The sequence below is a fragment of the Diadema antillarum genome, unplaced genomic scaffold, assembly GCF_040938485.1.
Source record: "Diadema antillarum isolate AM-2024a unplaced genomic scaffold, OU_Dant_1.0 seq00001737_RagTag, whole genome shotgun sequence".
Lineage (NCBI taxonomy): Eukaryota > Metazoa > Echinodermata > Echinoidea > Diadematoida > Diadematidae > Diadema > Diadema antillarum.
Window position 1 is genome coordinate 193,565 of NW_027272421.1, and position 19,961 is coordinate 213,525.

At 40.1% G+C, this 19,961-nt stretch overlaps 2 protein-coding genes across 2 annotated transcripts in view; both read left to right on the plus strand.

Annotated features, from left to right (window-relative positions):
• The window catches only part of LOC139711941 (uncharacterized), a 71,915-nt gene extending 52,346 nt beyond the window's left edge, over positions 1-19,569 (plus strand). The window contains exons 3-9 of the mRNA XM_071623789.1: positions 3,274-3,355; positions 4,335-4,526; positions 5,290-5,445; positions 14,494-14,561; positions 15,576-15,635; positions 18,225-18,349; positions 18,908-19,569. Coding sequence (XP_071479890.1) covers positions 3,274-3,355; positions 4,335-4,526; positions 5,290-5,445; positions 14,494-14,561; positions 15,576-15,635; positions 18,225-18,349; positions 18,908-19,341 — 1,117 coding nt within the window. The 3' untranslated portion in view covers positions 19,342-19,569. The remainder of the gene's footprint in view (positions 1-3,273; positions 3,356-4,334; positions 4,527-5,289; positions 5,446-14,493; positions 14,562-15,575; positions 15,636-18,224; positions 18,350-18,907) is intronic.
• LOC139711940 (uncharacterized) lies at positions 8,752-12,934 on the plus strand. Its single transcript, XM_071623788.1, has one exon. It carries the CDS (start codon positions 8,915-8,917, stop codon positions 10,292-10,294), a length of 1,380 nt encoding a protein of 459 aa, XP_071479889.1. The 5' UTR covers positions 8,752-8,914; the 3' UTR covers positions 10,295-12,934.
• Positions 19,570-19,961: the final 392 nt, after the last annotated feature.

The following is a 19,961-nucleotide window of genomic DNA, read 5'->3' on the forward strand; positions in this document are numbered from 1 at the left end:
GTGAAATGATTTTTTTTTCTTCTTCTTTTAGAGGAAATACTTGAGATTGATACAAGTTGCCTGTTTCCTCCATGACCATTGCACATCACTGACATGCCCGCGGGTGCTAGCGGAACCTGAGGTCATATTTTGCCTGAGGCGAACCCCGGAGTATCGGCAGCCGGGCATCGTTGGTGCGCGCTGTAGATGGCGGATGATAACGCCTCAAATTTTGCCCAGTAATTACTAGTAATTGTACGAGCATATTCTTTTTCGCCTACATACTTCCTCACTTTCTCCCCCCCCCCCTCCCCCTCCCCCTTTCTCTCACTTTCTCCTTTTATTCCTTTTCTTTGTGATTCATACAAGAATCTGATGATAAATTATACATATGGCATATTTCGAAAAAAAAATCTGGGGTTTGAAACTCTTGGAAAAGATGATAATTGTGAGGGGGTGAAGGGGGTTTCATGGGAATGCGACATGATATTCACATCAATGCCTTTAACCAAATCGGACGTGAATCGCTACCCCGTAATATCGAACAGATAACATCTTGAAATCGTTTGATAGATACGGGATGCCAGATAGAGATAAGTTTATATCTCACGATATACGTGTCTAAACGTGTGTACTATATAAGTAGATAGATGGAGAATGTAGATATACTGGAGTGTTAGGCGTATATTAAAGAATATGATTTTGAATACAGTGCTATAGAGATATTGGTGATTGTCCACAGCACTTTCTCCTGCAATACAATATGTAGAATTGCGAAAATAACTGAGCAATAGGCATTCGTATTATGTTATGAGAATTCTTTACATGCCATGAGAATAATAATTATTTATGCAACTCATGTGAACTTTATGTCGCATTGGTAGGTCTTTCTGAAGATGAACATAACTAACTTCGCATGTTCTGATGTTTACATTCCAGTGAAGTCAGGAACTCTAAATCATCTGTTTTTAAGATTTTGAAATATTAAGATATACTAATAATTATTACATGGGCTTTTTTTTTTTCTTAATTGAAACCGAAGTTTGTTAGCTTTACTCATTTGCCCTATATTTTCTCTTGTCATCTTATTCGAGTTCAGCCGAAATCATTTCACTAAATTCGTTCTTTGTATCATCTGACGAAGTAACAACAGTAAATTTTTTTTAGTACATTCTAGCATGAGATGTCCAGTCTGAAATCACGGACTCTGTTTTTGCCGCCAGATTTAAAAGTGAAAGTATTTATGGCCTATGAAAATCCTTTAGTCTTGTGTGAAGTATAAGTTGCTCGTTTTTAAAGATATAATCACGCAGAATAAGAAATATTCGAATATTTGAAATGATGTTGTCCACTGATCAGGACTTATCCCTCCAACATCGAGGACGTCAATTCTAGACATAGAACAAGCAGGATGTTGGAGTGAAACTGGTTAATGATTATTCCAAAAATGAAACGAGGAACAGAATGTTTCTACTTCTATAAACTGTCAGTGCTGAAAGAGGGGAAAAAAACTTTCTGTCATATAATTATGCTGTCAGTACCGTTCAGTACATGTAATTGACCTCGGGGCTGACAAATTCGTATAAGGTCACAAAGTCGATGAGAAATATGAGATGGTTATACGCCACAATGTGTCAAGTTGGCCAACCATCGCATTTAAGATCCGAGAGGGAAGGGGGACAGCGAGCGAGAAAAAGAAACACACGTATTGTATATTACCCCGATTCGGACCGCTCGAATACGTCATTTTGACAATGCACAGTCTCACCGATATCTGACGTTGACAAATTTGTTGTCAACTTTTGGGTGCAAGTGTTTTCGCGCGTAAATATAACTTGCAGACGACAGGTCCAATATGTCCCCGGGTAAACTGCACGGCGCGGAAGAGAACTTGGCAGTCCGGGGTTGACCGAGTTACTCCTTGAATGTGAAATGATGAATTGTCGAATATATACAAGGTTTGTTGTCGGAATGTAGCTTGCACAAACAAGCGTTTGAGAGAAACTTAAGATGCCTGTACGTCAGTTGATGCATGCAATGGCGAAGTTGCAAAAATACCTCAGAAGCACTTTTCATTGATGTTTGCTTCTTAATGTGGGAGTGCTCGAGGTAAGGGATAAAACTGATATGTTGAGCAATAATTTTCCATCAACATGACAGTGTCAAAAACAAACTCGAGGTTTGTTGTTTACGAAGGGTTGTCCAAACTCGCAATGTAGCGAGAAAACTTGCGCCATTTTGTTTTAACGTCGTGATTAGACTGCGACGTTCAAGGAGGAGTGCGGAAGTGATAAAGAGATATGGGAGGGGGGAGAAACACCAAGATTATGAATTCTCGGACGTGTATAATTGTGCGTATTAGGTGTGCAGTTTACCTTACCAGTTGGGACTTCATGTTGATTCTGTCACTAATTTTCAAGCACTTGCGATTGATGACTAATTGACGCACTTCGTGTCGCATCAATCTCCTCATCTTGTGTACGGTGTGCGTTGAGTCACGCTACACCTGAAAGGTCACAGTAAAAATAACGGAGATTAAGACCAGACTGGATGCATTAACTAGACATTCATACAACAACAACAACAACAACAACAACAACAACAACAACAACAACAACAACAATTACACAAAAACAGCAGCAGCAACAACAACACCATATACACACACGTACACATGCACATATGCTGTACGAAAATACCGCCGACTGTTACTGTGGACTGTATGATTTTGTGTTATTATGTGTCTATGCAAATGTTATGTGTTGTGGAAATGAAATGAAATGAAATGAAATGATAATTGCTTTTATTCAAATCAGCGCACTCTCCAAACAGTGTGATGATACATTTACTTGTATTTCACATCAGGTGAATACAAATACAAACATTCCAACACACCTAACATCGATGTACTCCATTCCATTCTCACTGAAGATGAAAAATCGTGGTTGCACCCGTGATAAGTGATCTATTGAAATCCGTGAATGATCTAAAAATGGTCTCAGCGATAACTTGAACGACAATTTCCATTACCAATTGCAGTGAAAATGAGGTTATTTTATGATCTTTTTATTACTTTGTATCATTCTGTGCCAGTTCATTGCATCGACCATTGCCGTGAATTCAGCCTTAATTCCAATACCACGTAAGGTGTTTAAAATGCCGTTAGTTTATATCTTTAAAAATGCAAGGTTCATCTTTCTCAAAAGACGCAAAATGACCGTTGACTTAACACTTTAGTTCTAAAATTCCGTGACAGGTACATTCATGGGTGTCATCTTTTATCTTGCTTCACAGGCGAATGTTCCCAACATTTCAGGTAAAGATCTCGGGAATGGATCCAATGGCAGAGTATATCCTAATGATGGATTTTGTTCCGGTAAGTATATGCGCTATGTTCAGACAATATTTCTGTCGTAATGCAGGGGCTAAATACTCAGGGATGTTTATATTAATGTAGGGGAGTCAATTCTATCAAGATTAACAAAAACTAAGGAACAAATCTTGACTTGAATTCCTTTATATCTTACATGTCTTAGGGTTTACGTGGCTTTAATTGACATCTATTAACTATAGTTTTATTTGTTTTTCTTTGATATTGATCACGCCGAGTGGACTGATTTCCTATCAGCGATGGAACTATAGTCATACAGTCATATATAATTATCTGCACGTTTGTATTATATCTTAAGATCTGTATTTCTTTTCTTCTTCTTTTTTTCAAATTGCTCAATAACATGAACCGACAAAAAAAAAAACAATGCATACTTTAATGCATTTTTTTATGATGGAAATAATTAATTGTATTGAATTGAAAATTGAAATTGAATTAATAGTGGTCGGAACAAAGTATTAAGGTTTACAGTGAAGTGATACGTGTTGACAGGAACTTAAAATTTGTAAATTAAAAGAAATCAAAAGAAGTAGAAACATCCATTCCATTATACGTGGTTGCTGCCAAGATTAAATTCAGCCGTGGTCGAAAATCATCATGTTTTCATGCTGTCATGACGGGTGAGATTACATCACGTTTTGGCTTCTATTATGATCTGTTTTATGATTATGACGTGTTCTTAATATTTATGGGAACAATACTATGATTTATATATTTAAAGATTGCTGTGATTGTTGTCGCTGTTGTTTGAAAACAGCGACTAGTATGCTATTTCGTAATGATTGTTTTTAAATCCGATAAGCCGATCCCTTTCTGATTGTTTTCGTTTTAAAGAGATCAGTAAACTAATTTATTACGAAAGTTGTTGCCTTTGCATGTATACAGTTAATGGCTAGAAACCCAATCATTTCTTTACGCAGTCAATAAAACAATACATTATGATTGTTGTTGTTGTGGTCATTAGGTCGACGACAAACGCTATCGCTACGCGTTCCACAGCTCCAGCTGGCTGGTCGCAGGAAAGGCCGACCCGGAGATGCCGGGGAGAATACACGTCCACCCGGACTCGCCCGCCCGCGGGGCGATGTGGATGAAGCAGATCGTCTCCTTCGACAAACTCAAGCTGACCAACAACTTACTGGACGACAACGGCCACGTGAGTGGACACAACAAACGAACAATCAAACAAGCAAACAAGCCACAAATAAATCAACAAAATAGCGGTGTTACACAAAACTGTTAAGTATTGTTTCGTTCAACGTCAGTCAGATTCGAACATTGGAATGAAAAATCAAGATTTTGTTCTTACTTCAGAATGTTGTTTTGTAAAGAAGAGCTTTACCCATTCATGTTACCTTAATCAGTCGGCATCGTGTGAGTTTTATGCACATTCCAATTGGTTGTGAAACGATGGTTATGAAATATCCAATGACTTCAGAGAAGGGTGCTGCAAACAATGACAACATTATGGCAATATCATGTAATGTCACTGAATTATTATGACGCGAACTTGAAACATTATAATACATGTGAAAAGAAAAGTAGCCTACACGGATTAGACGGATATCCAGAAGGCTGAACAGTAAATCATATCGCATGAATAAATAGTGTGCTTATATTATTAGATATATGTACTTATCTAAATGCATTTTACTGAATAACACCTTTATATTTGTTTTATTTCTATAACATGTGTGCGTGTATGTACGTACGTATGTATCTATGTATGTATATGTTTAAACTTTGATGAACCTTACAGTAATGTAATGACAACGTAATTTTTTTTCTTATTTGCCTTTTGAATGTTGCTTAAAATGAGAAGTTACTTAATAATATATAACTTTACGATAGCCAAAAACAAAATGGTACAACGTGTACTGAATTGATGAGTTCCGCGTATCAATCTATTTTCTCCTCAGATTATTCTCAACTCGATGCATCGTTACCAACCTCGTTTCCACGTCGTCCACGTAAGTGGCCGGAAGGATTTCGAGAACGCTCCCGAGCGCGACTTCAAATGTTTCATCTTCTCCGAGACGCAGTTCACGGCTGTCACAGCTTACCAGAATCACAGGGTAAGTCTTCAAGAGCAGCTTCTTTCGTTCCATGTATTACTGTCCCTATCTCTCTCCTTCCCGCCACTGCTCTGTCTCGAGGCCTGTGGATGTCTGTGCCGTATGTGTGTTTAGAGAAATGCACTTTTTTTTTTAGGTGTAGGCCTATACAATGCGATGGTGGCAATGTCATAAATGCAGTATTGCTAATTGTACTATGTGTATATTCTTTTACTGTGTTCTTCGTTACTCAATTCTCCACCTTTTTATTTATAGGATTATGGTGTATATATTATAGGCCTACTGCGACTTTGGCATTCTCATTCTATACTAAGCCAAACTGTACATTTCGGTTGTGGTCTTGTTTATGCCATTTAAAGAGTTATTTATTATGTGAATGAGGCGATTGACTACAATATCGATGTTGAAAGCCTTTGAACACGCAGGAACGATTGAAGTGGCAATGAGGCAGGTTTGGTGTGGGGGGGGGGGGGTCGAGGGAAGAAAGAAATATGAATCTCAACAAAAGCGACACAGAAGAGTCCAGGCTCTTATGGAACAGCCAATCTCATGCCTTCCGATGTGAAGAGAGTACAATTTGTGGTATTCCAGATGACCCTATTTTCCTTTTTACTTTTTCTTTTTTTTTCCGGGGGGAGGGGTATATCTAAACACGGAAATAATGGGGTCAGTGTTTTTATTTTGGCTGCGAATTCGCATTATTCCCCACTCCAGAACCAAAAGCGCGACGTCTGCACTCTCTATGACTTCGTGTTTTTGTTTCTCTTTTTTTTGTGTATATAAGTGTGTGTGTGTGTGTGTGTGTGTGTGCGTGTGTGTGTGTGTGTGTGTGTGTATATATATATATATATATGTGTGTGCGTGTGTGTGTGTGTGTGTGTGTGTGTGTGTGTGTGTATATATGTGTGTGCGTGGGTATGTGGGTATGTGTGGATGTCAAGGGTGTGTGGCAGAGGAGAAGGAATATGACAAGAATGGCGTAGCAGAGTGTCGGCTTTTACTTGACAGTTCGTCTTGACAAAGTGCGCATTGTAGCCCTGTCCCATGCATGAAGATGTGTCAAGAACTTTAGTCTGACGTCATGAACTGATAAACCAATCACTGAATTCACACTCTATAGGATAATGAAAACAAGTTAACGGTGCAAACCTTTTTGTGCCAATCGTGATTTAGTCGACGTCCATAGTATGTATAGCAAAAATTATTGAAGGATACAGAGTGTAGCTGCTCGGTGCATACTTCTCGTGTGTCTCATTCGGTAAAACATTGTGATTGAGAGAAGGATGTTGACCATAAATTATAGGAGCTATGTGCATGGTACAATAAAATGTCATGGATAGTAACAATGAAGCTGACGAATGATTGTAGATGAAATCATAAGAATAGGAACTACGTAAAGTATTGGCAAATTAAATGAGAAAATATTAAACAAGCTGAGCTTACAACGACGAAAAAAAGTTGCTGATAATGTTGAGGAAGATAATAATATACTGGCATCTTTGGCCAGAGGGAAATATGTCACGATTTTTTTTTTCTCACGGTTCAAGGATCAGAGGGGGGAAACAATGTTCCCCATCAGATAATAGACCTGACTCCCCCGTATGATCCCCTATCCAATCACAAAACAACTTCGTCAGGTTCCACCGCAGGGACTCCAATCAAACACTTAAACTCCCATCTTCCGCTGCATGATCTCCCCTTCTTCCAACCTTTCATCTTTCTTTCCCCCACCCCTCTCTCGCTTTCTTTCTCTATTTTTCCTCATTTTGTCACAGTTTTCATCACGTTTCCCTACTTTCAGTCCGTCATCGGTGCCACGGTTCGCCCCAACATGAATATTGTTTTGCTTTTTCCCGTTTGCCCCCAATAGAAGAAAATAGATATTGTATCGGATTTCGCGCCGAGGAATTATGCTTGGCGCCTCTTCGCCGATCGCACCCTTGCGCCCGCAGGCTGCAGGGAAAGATGACAGTATTGGGGTCCCTCTTCCTACCTAGAATCTTTTGTTTTAACCCACTGAGGACGAACTGATTATGCTATAACATGCTATTCCTACAGACACCTGCCTGAATATAGTCAGGACTAGTCTTCAGTGGGTTAAAGGAGGGGGTGTTAAAGTTGTACGGTGCGAATGCTGGAAGATATGGTTAGTTCATGTTTAAAACGCATAAATTAAAATCACTTCCGGTCCAGTCATACCAGTTATTTTTCTTTTTTTTTTTTCATCCAAGCGATGACACTGTCCATTACTGAAATTCATATTGATTTGTCTATCTTGTGACTCATTAAGAACATTTTTTTTTAAGTTACCCATAGTTCCTTGCATGCGGTTTACGAATTCAGGACTCGAAAACACACGAGACGTCATAACAGTTATCCAATGTACACAATTACACCGTTAAAGTCAAATGAGAATTTTTACCGCCAAAATGGTTAGCCGTCTGAGTGAGCGCGTCAACCCAGTATATTATGACACACACAGGCTCCGGTCATATCAGACCACGTGACAGTTGGAATCTATTACGTCTAAATTACCGCGCTAATTGGTTAATTGGCCTATTGCGGATGGCGGATTGTGTTCGATGTCCGTCGAAGGAGGTTACCACCCCCTGGGCGCGATTGTCCAGCCAATTACTTGAAATCTCAAAGGCGGGAAATTCGGGTGATTAAAAGGAACTACTGGCTTGGTGGGGGGGGGGGGGTGGGGAGAGGGGAAAGGGTCCGAATTTTAATCATGACTTACATGTCGTATATCGACGTGAATTTAGATTCATCCATACGTGTGTGACATAAAACTTGTCTGGTCAACTGGATCGCTCAGGTGATATTGGTGTATGAAAGATACGACCGGATGAGTCGTATAGCTCTTCTCTCCGTGTTTTCTGCACGTACTTTTTTATGCATAATTTTCTAACAATTTAGATAGAAATTTGTCGAAATCCGTTCACTCTTTCTCTGTATTGGTACAAAGGAATTTTTTTTTTTTTAAAGCATCGGAGATGATTTTTTTTAGGAGTGCATGATATTCATGAACTCGATGAAGTGCTGAAACCTACACGGTTATGGAATATATTATTTTCACATTGCTTTTTGTTCCCTTTTCTTTGAGGAGCGATGGCTCCTCAAAATCATGACACCCCGCTGGACTAGGTCCCTCGTTCTCTCGCGTTCGTTTCTCCTGAGAGTATTCTGCAACTCTGTACCAATGAGTGTTCATTCACCAAATCAACTCGAGCGAGTGTCCCATGATTTGCTGAGCAGCCTTTTATTTTCGATATGAACACTCAGTCTATTTTATTACGTAAGTCTCCGATCGAGACTACATGTCTCATCGGGTGTAATATGAGATCCCGCTGGTCACGTGTGTGGCAATTCGTTGGCGCGTTTTGTGTGTGTGAAAAGGATTTTTCACAACCCTCGAATATTCAAGAATTTCGCGGAAATTCTTCCTTTCGGACTTATCAGAATAATGAAAGAACAGAAGGATAGAAGATCCGCTGGCGTGGCCGCGGAAAAAGAAAACAAAGAGAAGAAAACTGACCGCGCAGCGGCAGAATCTTCGGGCGAAAACAGAGCAGCAATGGAGTCACAACAGGCGGTGAGTGCTAGCCAAGCTGACCGCGCAGCGGCAGCGAAAGGTACGGCTGCCAACACGGGCCGTGGACGGGGAGTACCGGCGGTGATGGAGGCTGGCGACCGCGCGGCGGTAGCGGCGACTCGGCCTCGGATTGCTACGAAATCCAACTCGTCAAAGTTGACAAATGATAACTTTGGGACCGTAAACAGTCGTCTTGATAGACTCGAAGGCTTGCTCTGTCAGTTCATGGAGGCTCTTCCCAGTAAAAGGGAAGGGGTGGCAGGCATGGGACATGCACAGCCAGACCGACATCTTGATCGCAGTGGAAGTGATTCAGCCTCTGCTTCAACTTCTAGCGTTAGTGCAGATTATGACTTGGCACATACAGAAGAAATGGATGTTGAGGATGATGACATGGTGCATGCCTTGAGTGCAGGGCATAGCTCAGAGCTGGAGTCGTGCGTGGATAGGGCAGAAGCACAGACAGTACCAGCTTTTGCTGCTAAATTTGCGGTGGCATCAGATATTGGACAGCCTCTTGATGAGGAGCTAGCAAGCTCTGTCAACTACTTGATGAGCCATCATCTGGAAGAGAAAGTGCTCGATGAGACAAGTAGCAAATACCCAGTGCCGTCGAACTGTCGAGGGATCGACACCCCGAAAGTGAATCAGACGATCTGGGACAACCTCTCTGCCCCTGTTCGTACGAAGGATGTGAAACTTCAGAGGGTCCAAAAATCCCTAACAAGAGGTATCTCGGCTTACGTCAGCCTGCTCGATCCAAGCAACATATCCCCCGAACAGCAAGACGTTCTAGCTTTGTTGTGCAACGCAAACTTTGAGATGAATGCTCTTCGTAAAGAATTGATCAAGCCGGATCTGAATGCGAAATTTACTCATCTCTGCAAACCAACAAACCCTGTAACCAAGTATCTCTTTGGGGATGACTTGGGCAAGCAAGTAAAGGACTTGCAAGACCAGCACAAAGCGGCGGCCGGAGTGATGAGAGGCGGGTTTAAAAGACCCAAGCCGGCCTATCACCCCTACCCAAGCCAAGGGTCTCAACGCAGATACAAGGAAGCTGGTTGGGTGTCGCGGACATCCTACGCGGATTCGTCAGGGAGCACATCTAGGCCTTTTTTAGGCCAACGAAACCAGTGGAGGAAGAGGACCCCACAAGCTCCCCATACGTTTACCCCGACAGCGTCTCGAGAGGGACGCCAAGCCCCACAGTACCGGAAGCTCGGCCAAGGGCAGGGCAGGATGAAATAGAGCAACTCCCAAACAGTGATGAGGTAAGGGAGACAATAACATCTAATGTCAATGATATTGCAGTCGGAGGTCGACTGAAGCTACATATGCACAACTGGGGAGAGCTTACATCTGATACATATATTTTGCAAGCTGTACAGGGCTACAAGCTTGAATTTGACCCAGCTAAATATCCCCCTTGTAGGGAAAAACCCCTTCATGAATTCAAAAGAAATTCTGAGGAAATGGCCTCGATTCAGGAAGAAATCAACAAGCTGGTTGAGAAAAATGTCATAGAAGCATGTGAACATGTAGAAGGGGAATTCATATCAAATATTTTCACAAGGCCAAAGAAGAATGGCGGCCTCAGGGTCATCTTGGATTTGACAGAATTAAACAAGAGTATTTTGTATCAGCATTTTAAGATGGATAATATCAAGACAGCTCTACCGCTTATTTCTCCGGGAGATTATTTAGCTTCAGTCGATCTCCGAGACGCATACTTCACGGTTCCTATCCACCCAGATTCTCGAAAATTCCTGAGATTTACATGGCAGGGAAGGTTATGGCAATTTCAAGCACTTCCCAATGGGCTTAGTTCAGCACCAAGGCTCTTTACAAAACTGCTAAAGCCTGTTTTGGCAACGCTCAGGGAGCAGGGCCACATTGTAATTGCATATCTAGATGATACACTCATCATTGCAAAAACTGCCGAGGAAATGCAGGCAGCAGTGAGCGCAACTACTAAGTTGCTATCAAATTTGGGGTTTATTGTTCACCCTGAAAAATCAGTTTTAGAGCCTACTCATGAGATTACCTTTCTGGGTTTCAATCTGAACACTCTGGATATGAGTGTTAGGCTTCCAAAAGAAAAACAGGAGAACATAAAGCAGTCTTGTAAAGAACTGTTGGCTACTGAGAAACCTGTTATCAGAACAGTTGCAAAGGTTATTGGACAACTAGTGGCATCATTCCCAGCAGTACAATATGGCCCTCTCTATTATAGAGCCTTAGAGAAAGACAAGATTCTTGCCCTTGCAAGGAACAAGGGACATTTCGATAGGCATATGACCTTGTCAAGAGAAAGCATCCATGAAATTCAGTGGTGGATATGGAACCTTGAGTCACAGTTTAGCCCAATGCAGAGGGCAAAACCAGATGTGGAAATCCACACAGATGCCAGTGGTAAAGGCTGGGGGGCAACAAATCTGTGCACTTCAACAGGTGGCAGATGGAATAGTGATGAGTTGAAAGAGGCAAATCAGAATAAAATTAACCTGCTAGAAATGGTAGCAGTTAGTCATGGGCTAAAAGCCTTTTGCTCAGAGAAAAGGAGCAATCATGTACTTGTTAGAGCAGATAACATAACGGCTGTCGCATATCTGAACAATATGGGTGGCACAAAATCTCCTGAATGTAATCAAATGGCCATTGATATTTGGGAATGGTGTATTAGTAAGGACATCTGGCTTACAGCTGCTCACCTACCTGGGCGATTGAATATTGAAGCAGATCGCATGTCTCGAAAATTCTCGGACAGCACAGAATGGATGTTGAATAAGAGCATATTTCAACGAATAATCAGGAGATTTGGTGTGCCTGAAATTGACATGTTTGCCTCCCGCCTAAATAAACAGGTAGACCGATATATTTCTTGGAGGCCTGAACCAGAGGCCTGGGCAGTAGATGCCTTCACAGTTGATTGGAGTCAGTGGGAGTTTTATGCCTTTCCCCCATTCAATCTAGTGCCAATGTGCTTGCAGAAAATTCAGAAGGATGAGGCATGTGGGATTTTAGTGGTGCCCAATTGGCCAACACAGGTTTGGTACCCTATCCTTAAGAGTATGCTGGTTGAGGAACCCATGTTAATTCGAAAGAGTAAGACATTATTATGTCAACCAGTTTCAGGCACCCCACATCCTTTGAATAATCACTTGTCTCTATTATGTTGCAGGCTTGGAAGGGACTTTACGCAGAGCAGGGCCTCACACAAAGGACAATAGACATCATAGCTGCGTCGTGGAAAGGATCCACTAAAGCACAGTACCAGGTGTACATCAGAAAATGGAAAAGATTTTGTGCAGAGAGACACATTAATTATTTGAATGTCCAAGTTTGTGATGTCCTTGCATTTCTTACAAATATGTTAGACAAAGAAAAAGTTGGATACAGTAGCCTGAATACAGCCAGGAGTGCCCTTTCCACGTTTCTCATAGTTGATGGTGGACGACAGCCTCTTGGGTCGCACCCACTTGTAAATAGGTTTATGAAAGGAGTTTTTCATTTAAAGCCGCCTGCTCCTCGCTACTCTTCTATCTGGGATGTTAAAGTCGTATTGGACTACCTCAGAAAGCTGTCTCCATCCAAGGCACTTAATCTGAAGCAACTTACTCAGAAATTGACTATGCTGATAGCACTTGTTTCTGCACAAAGGGTGCAGTCTCTTCATGTTATCCACCTGGACAGGATGAGGTGGAAAAAATCATCTGTGGAGATTTCTTTTGAGAACACACTGAAACAAAACAAGCCTGGAAATACGGGATTCAGTGTCACACTAAATGCGTACCCTCCAGATAGGAGATTGTGCATAGTGAATTATATGAAAGAGTATGTGCAGCGGACACAGAATCTAAGAGGGATGGAGAGACATTTGTTAGTAGCTTATAAGAAGCCTCACCGTCGTGCATCAAAGCAACAATTGCACGTTGGATTAAGACTGTCCTACATGACGCTGGTGTTGATACACAGATCTTCAGTGCTCACTCCACAAGGGCGGCCTCTACGTCAGCAGCACAAAGGAGTGAGGTGCCTGTGTCAGAAATCCTCTCAAGGGCTGGATGGGTGGCTGAGAAGACATTCCGCAAGTTTTATTGCAAGCCCTTACAAGATACTAACCAATTTGCCCAGGCTTTACTGAAAATGTGACTTGGCAACTTCAGTCTGCATATGGAATGGCAGTCTGCACAGAGTGCACAGGTATGTCTGTCTGTAGTGATGCCGTTGATGGCTTACAGATGTATTGTTCTGTACGTGACTACAGGGCTTTGAAATCTCATATTACACCCGATGAGACATGTAGTCTCGATCGGAGACTTACGTAATAAAATAGGAAGATTAAATGAGAACTTACCTGTTTGAAATTTAATCTTGATTTTATAAGTAAGTCGTAGAGAAGAGACTACATCCCTCCTCTTCCCACCCTGCGACTTACGTAGCCTTATGCAGGTAAAGTTCTCAACATCTTCATCTTCCTATCAATATATCCTGTAGTCTCGTACAGCTTTAAAAAATTGCCACACACGTGACCAGCGGGATCTCATATTACACCCGATGAGACATGTAGTCTCTTCTCTACGACTTACTTATAAAATCAAGATTAAATTTCAAACAGGTAAGTTCTCATTTAATCTTCCTATTAAAATGTATATCAAGGAATGCATAAAGCGTGTTTATAGCAATGACCATATTTCATTAAGACTGCTTTATCTCAAAGCTGATTGCAGCTATTGTTGAAATTCGTTGTAGTGAAAGCACGAAAAAAAAAGACGAAAGTATACCAGCGTTTTTCGAAATCAGTGCAGAAGCTCAAAATCTAGATTCAGGCTTTTGCTTGGCTTTTGAAATACACTCTTTTTGATCATTGATACTTAAGGAGGAATTTTAGAGTTGAACAAAATGTATTGCTGTGTCAATCTAGTTTTGTTACGTCTCAGTAGTTTTGTTTGAATGTTTAATTACAACGTTGCTTTCCATTCTTTTTGGTTTTTCTCGTATTTGGTTCAAAAGTTCGAAATCAAATCTTATTTTTCAAAATGGATTTTTTGGTTAACAAAGTTTCTATTCAAGGTCAAGATGATATCATTTTTTTTTTCATTTAAATCTTTTTATTAGTATAATGAGAAAATCATTTTTACATCTCATTTTTCCAAACGTACATATAAATAATATATATATATATATATATATATATATATATATATATATATATGTGTGTGTGTGTGTGTAACGTTTTTTTCTTCTTTTCAAATTCAGTGAAAAAGTTCAAAATTATATGTAAGGGTTTTATTCATATTTCTCTTTTTTATTATTGAAGACATCGGTAACTCCTTATTCATTTCGAAGCTTACATTATATATTATAGATGATTTCCATCATGACAGATATGTGGGCCTTGATTGATCTGGACTTATCTCTTGACATGATTATTATTCTCTTCGCAGATAACACAACTCAAGATCGCCAGTAATCCTTTCGCCAAAGGCTTCAGAGAGTGCGATCCAGACGACTGGTGAGTTAACGGTTTGCGTAATATTTCACTCCCTCCCCCAATGTCCCTTCCGGTCCAGGAAAGGAAGTAAAAGTACCTTAGAGAGATGTTATAGTATTTGTTGAGATGAGGATTCAGCTTTTAAATTTTTGCGAGGTACTTAGAAATCTCTTTATGAAGAACATACGATTCTAAGAGGAATTCAAAGTTTATTTGATGACAAGCGAGTTTGAAATGGCTGAGATATCCAAAATCGAAGTAGAATACAGCGATCCTAATAAAAGGTGGGTCCATTAGGGTTGCTTTGATTTAGATATATGAGCCATTTCAAACCAATTTTCATCAAACATTGTCAAATAGACTTTGAATTCCTTTTAGAATGATGTGCTCTTACATATTCCATGAGAAGTCTCTCATTATCTAAAAAATCACCATAAAAATGTGAGCCCCCATCTCAACCAAATCAATACCATCCCTGTATAGATTACAGCCATTTCGTACGAGATTTGTTTTAAATTAAAAAAAAAAAGAAATAAAGCAACAGAGGAAAATAGGAATCTCTCTGGGTTAGCAGTTATTTCATTGAGGAGTATTTGTTTACCTGTGTTGGTGCTGTGTTCTCATGCCACACGCTGTGCATTGAGTTGCGAATGGAAAAGTTGTGACCAAAAATACCGCAAATGGAACACAGTTTTGGTCATATCCCACTTTTCCACCTCGATAGTCCACTTTCACTGTTAATCAGATGCAGACCATCATTGAATTGGTCGGCGTTCCCCAATGAAATAATCACTCGTGAGTTTTCTTCTGTTTTTTGTTGTTTTCTGACATGTCTAGAATGAAAATACAGTGAGTATGGAAAGTTATTGATGCCACTTGTAAACTGTACCGCGAAATTTCAGCAATGTTCTGTTAATTGTCATGTTATTTATTCATTTATTTATTTTTTGTGTTATTATTGTTTTGTTATTTCTGTTTCTGTAAAGAGGCCTCCTATATAATTTCCTCATTTTATTTGGTTTTGATTATTTTCAGTTATGGGCCGTGTCGTGATCTGGGGGTAGCTGCGTCCAACTACAAGAACAGCTGCCCCCGGTAATTTGAATATTTTATCCTTTCTAATATCATTATCATTTATTTTACTAATATCCATTTTCACCCCCTGCTCTCTCATCAAAACTTTTGATCGACAAAATAACCCAGAAATGCATACATTGTACTTTCTTATTTGCATCTTCCCCCCTGGCGTCACAAACTTTAGGAAAGGTTTTAACCACATTTTTTGTTTTGTTTTGCTCAAACAACATTACATTTTGTAGACAAATTTCAAATTCCATTTGTTTTCGCCTAACTTTTATTTAATTTCAAACTGTAAATGTGGTGTCAACATAAGGCATGATGTAGTGAAATGCTCAAACTCTGAAGTGAAGACGTTAACCAATACAAGTGATAACATTTTCATTTCAACTCTAAATTGTTTATTCGTGGACAATACGTAAGATGATAAGCTTAACCTAAACTAAACTTAATCTATACATTCATGAAGAGATAGATATCACAGAAAATATTATTCGACTTGCATTCCCGCGACTCTCTGAATCCTTCCAAATACTCTTTCAAGTGGAAAAAGAAAAGAAAATCAAACCACATGATAAATGTAACTTCTTGAAATTGATTATTTGCGGTCCTTAAGCGGCCATGAGCATTAAAATAACAAGTGTCATAAATATTAGAGTAACAAGCGTCTCATTGGCTGGCTGTATCAAACTTCTCCCCATTTTCCTTGACATGCAAGAATAAATTAACCCCCCATATCATTTCATCTAGTTCAAAAAGATTTTTTTTCTGAATTTGTATGTTTTGATTCTTTTTTTCTTCGATGTCACTCAGCCGCATATTTACTCGAGAAATATTTATTTTCCATTGATTTCTTTGTTTTGTGTACCCTTTTATGATGATATTAGGGGATCACATTTTGATACCTTGTGATGCCATGGCTAAAATCGAATTGTTTTGTAGATTAGTGTTGTCAGTCTAATAGGGGTGGTTAGGATATACTGGGTAAAAATGCTTGTTTGATTTTTACCATGTTCGTAAAATGGAACGATGTTCATATGACTAATTACATGTAGGTTATAAGAACTCATACGATACGGATATCAGGCATATTATTACGTCTTGATTTTTCTTTTTAAAGTAACTGAAAACAAGCGACCTAGGTGATTGTTTGCACAAACCGAAAATATCCTTATTCTTTTAATAGGATGAAGGCACTTCTTCGTGGTTGAAGACAAAAATGATATTACCAAGTCTAGGCATTGTGTACAGCTCTACTGATCTTAATTATTTAATCAAAGTCAAATTCTTCGTATTGAACATACGCTCTATCTTTTTTTTTTGTGTGTGTGTGATGGTTTTATGATGATAGGGAAGATAAATCCATCAACTCTACTATCGATCAAGTCCCCTATGTTCTTTGAATATATATATGTATATTCTGTATATATATATATATATATATATATATATATATATATATGTATATACATATATTATACCTATTTTATTTATTTATTTACAACCATTGTCCATTAGCCATAAAAAATTTTTGATGGTGTGACATAATTATCTTTATAGCTTTCAGAACTAACCTATCATTCTCACCTGTTCAGTGAGTTTTGATAAGCTAGTTATTTCTTCTAATATTTTGAAAGTCTATTTAACGCCATGAGGTAGTGGTAACATTTTATGGAGACATTGTAAGGCACATCGTGTAAAAGGGAAGTCCTCTTGCGCGCACGTGACTCCACTAATGTATCTCAAAACGCCCCCAGTGAAAAAAACGCAAAGACTGGTTGCATATCACGTTTCCGTCAAATGACGCCCACGGGATGGTGCCGTGGTGGTGGTAGAAACAATTAGCACCCTTCTCACGATAACATGTTCACGTGGTCCTCCATTAATCATTATGCCAGCGCGGGAGGTATACTTATCGCCACATTCGATAGGAGGAGGAGCTGCTAAGTACCAGAACACCACATCAATGTGGTAAACCTTGTGAGATAGCCGCCATCCGCGGTGGAAAAGTGTTATTCGTAGCTTGAAAGTGACACAAGCAAACTATTTAACACACAGACAGTTGGACAGCATTATTTTCCCTTTCTTCCGTAATGAAAGAGCAACTGACTTACCTTCTTCTTGAGGTAGAAGGATTTAGAAGAATTACTCCTGACATAATGATTATGTCAGCAACAAGTATTCTCATTAAAAATAAAGTTTTGTGGAATTCTCTCTGTATTTTCTAAATGTCGTTTCATTGCTGTGACGTCACTAATTGTTGTAGTCTTCTTATTCAGCGGTCGCGCCACAAGGATTTAACCTTAACTTTAAAAATTCATAACTTTTGAACCGATCGTCCAATATTCCTCGAACTTTCACTGATGCGTTCTCCTCGTCCCTGCATCTACTGAATCCAAATGTTTTTGCCTGTAGGGTAAAATCCCGCTTTGCATGGACGATTTTTCAAGCACTATTGTAACTCGATCGCTTCATAATATAGAGCCGTACATCCGCGTCGCATAACATTGTCAGCCTCTAACCATATCTCTCTCCTTTCTTTGAGCGTTTTCCTTACATATTGTTCATCGTGTTGTCTTGTTCGTATACCATCCTTGTCTTCCACAGCATCATCGAGATCCTCCCGCACGGCAACGGCCCGCGAGCCCGCAACCACCACCGTCCCAGCTCGCTGCAAATCGTCGGCATCACGCGGAGCCGGCCCGTGCAAAGAACACAGCATCAGAATGAACACAGTAAGAATAATTATGTTTTACTATCAACATTCCCTACTCTCTAATGCCTCTTATTCCTTCCTATGTTTCAATGGTTCTATCAATATTAATGCCGTTGTTAAAATGTTAATTATGAAATGATTCATAATCGTTTAATGTATGTCAGAAATAGTCTTGTCAATTTTTATGGCATAGTGACGTCACTGTATGAACCCAATTAATTCCGCGAACCGAGTGTGTCATGAAATTAATTCAGTGGAATACCAGTCGAACCATTCGGTAAATCTCCGACTCCGTTGTAATTCTGTGTTAATTCTGATTTCTGTATGTAATAGAAACCAATGAGAGTATTAGTTGGGGATTTTCTTTAATACGTTTTAAGAGAACAAACACACATTGCCGTCGTGTCTGTGTTTGGTGTAAATTACTTGCGCAGTTTGTTTGTTTGTTGTTGTTGTTGTTGTTTTTTGTTTGTTTGGTTTTTGTTTTGTTTTGTTTTTTTTTTTGGGGGGGGGGGGTTGTTCTGGAGCTTACCTGCCGTTAGAAGAGTCTGACTGCTTGAACTATTATATCCATTCACATGTACAGATTCTGAGAAGCAAGTAACTCCGTCCGTAGGCAACGCCAATACGCCGCCCATGTCAACAGACAACAGCACCTCGGCCCTCGCCAACACGGCCTCCCTTATCAACCCAAACCCAGGTTTTCCCGACCTCGCTGCCCCGCCCTGCTCGATGACCAACGGCACGATCACCGGGGACGCCACGTACTCGTCATATCCAGCCACGGACGGTCAGTACAACTACGGCAGCTGCTACTTCCGGTCCAACACCAGGCCCACGCCCTACTCACGTGACATGACGTCATACATGAGGGACTCGCGCTACTGCGCCAACGGACTGACGTCGTACATGGGCCGGACGAATGGCCAGTTCCCGTATGACCCTTCCGCAATGACCATGATGGGCGGCATAGATCCGAGGAGAAATTACACGCAGCCGATGATGTAGCAATTTTCTGCCAGATGGGAGCAAGAGGATGTATCTGTGGATCGGACCTTTGTTAAAAGACGAGAAAATGTCGAATTTAGCCCATTTTTGAATGGAGAACATGTTTTATGTTTGTAAAAGAATTCTGTACAAAGATTTCCTTTTCTTTTGTTACATTTCGAGTCTGGGGTTCTCCAGATCAGGCCCAGTCATCGAAGACCCAAAGTATTCGTGTATATATATCGCTTGCCGAGGGAATTTTTGCGTTATAGTGCTTTCATCATGTACAGTTCGGAGACCGACCGATCAGAGTGGGTTTTCTTTCGTACGTCATAGTCGGGACCGAACAGGACGATGTTGCTTGAAATCGCGAGTATTGGTTCACGTCTGTACACCTGTCAGTGTTCATTGGACTGTAAACTCTAGATCAGTGAGACATTGAAAGACTTGGACACATTCTGACTGTATGTAGTAGCCATGCCCACGGAATGGTCAGTGTTACCAAAGGAACTCCCACGCTGGAGAGAAAGAAATGCAAAAAAAAAAGCATGACGACCAATGATATCTATTGATGTTGTATTATTGCATAATCATGGGATGTTTTTCACCCGTGTGAACTGCACGAAAAGGAATTATTATTG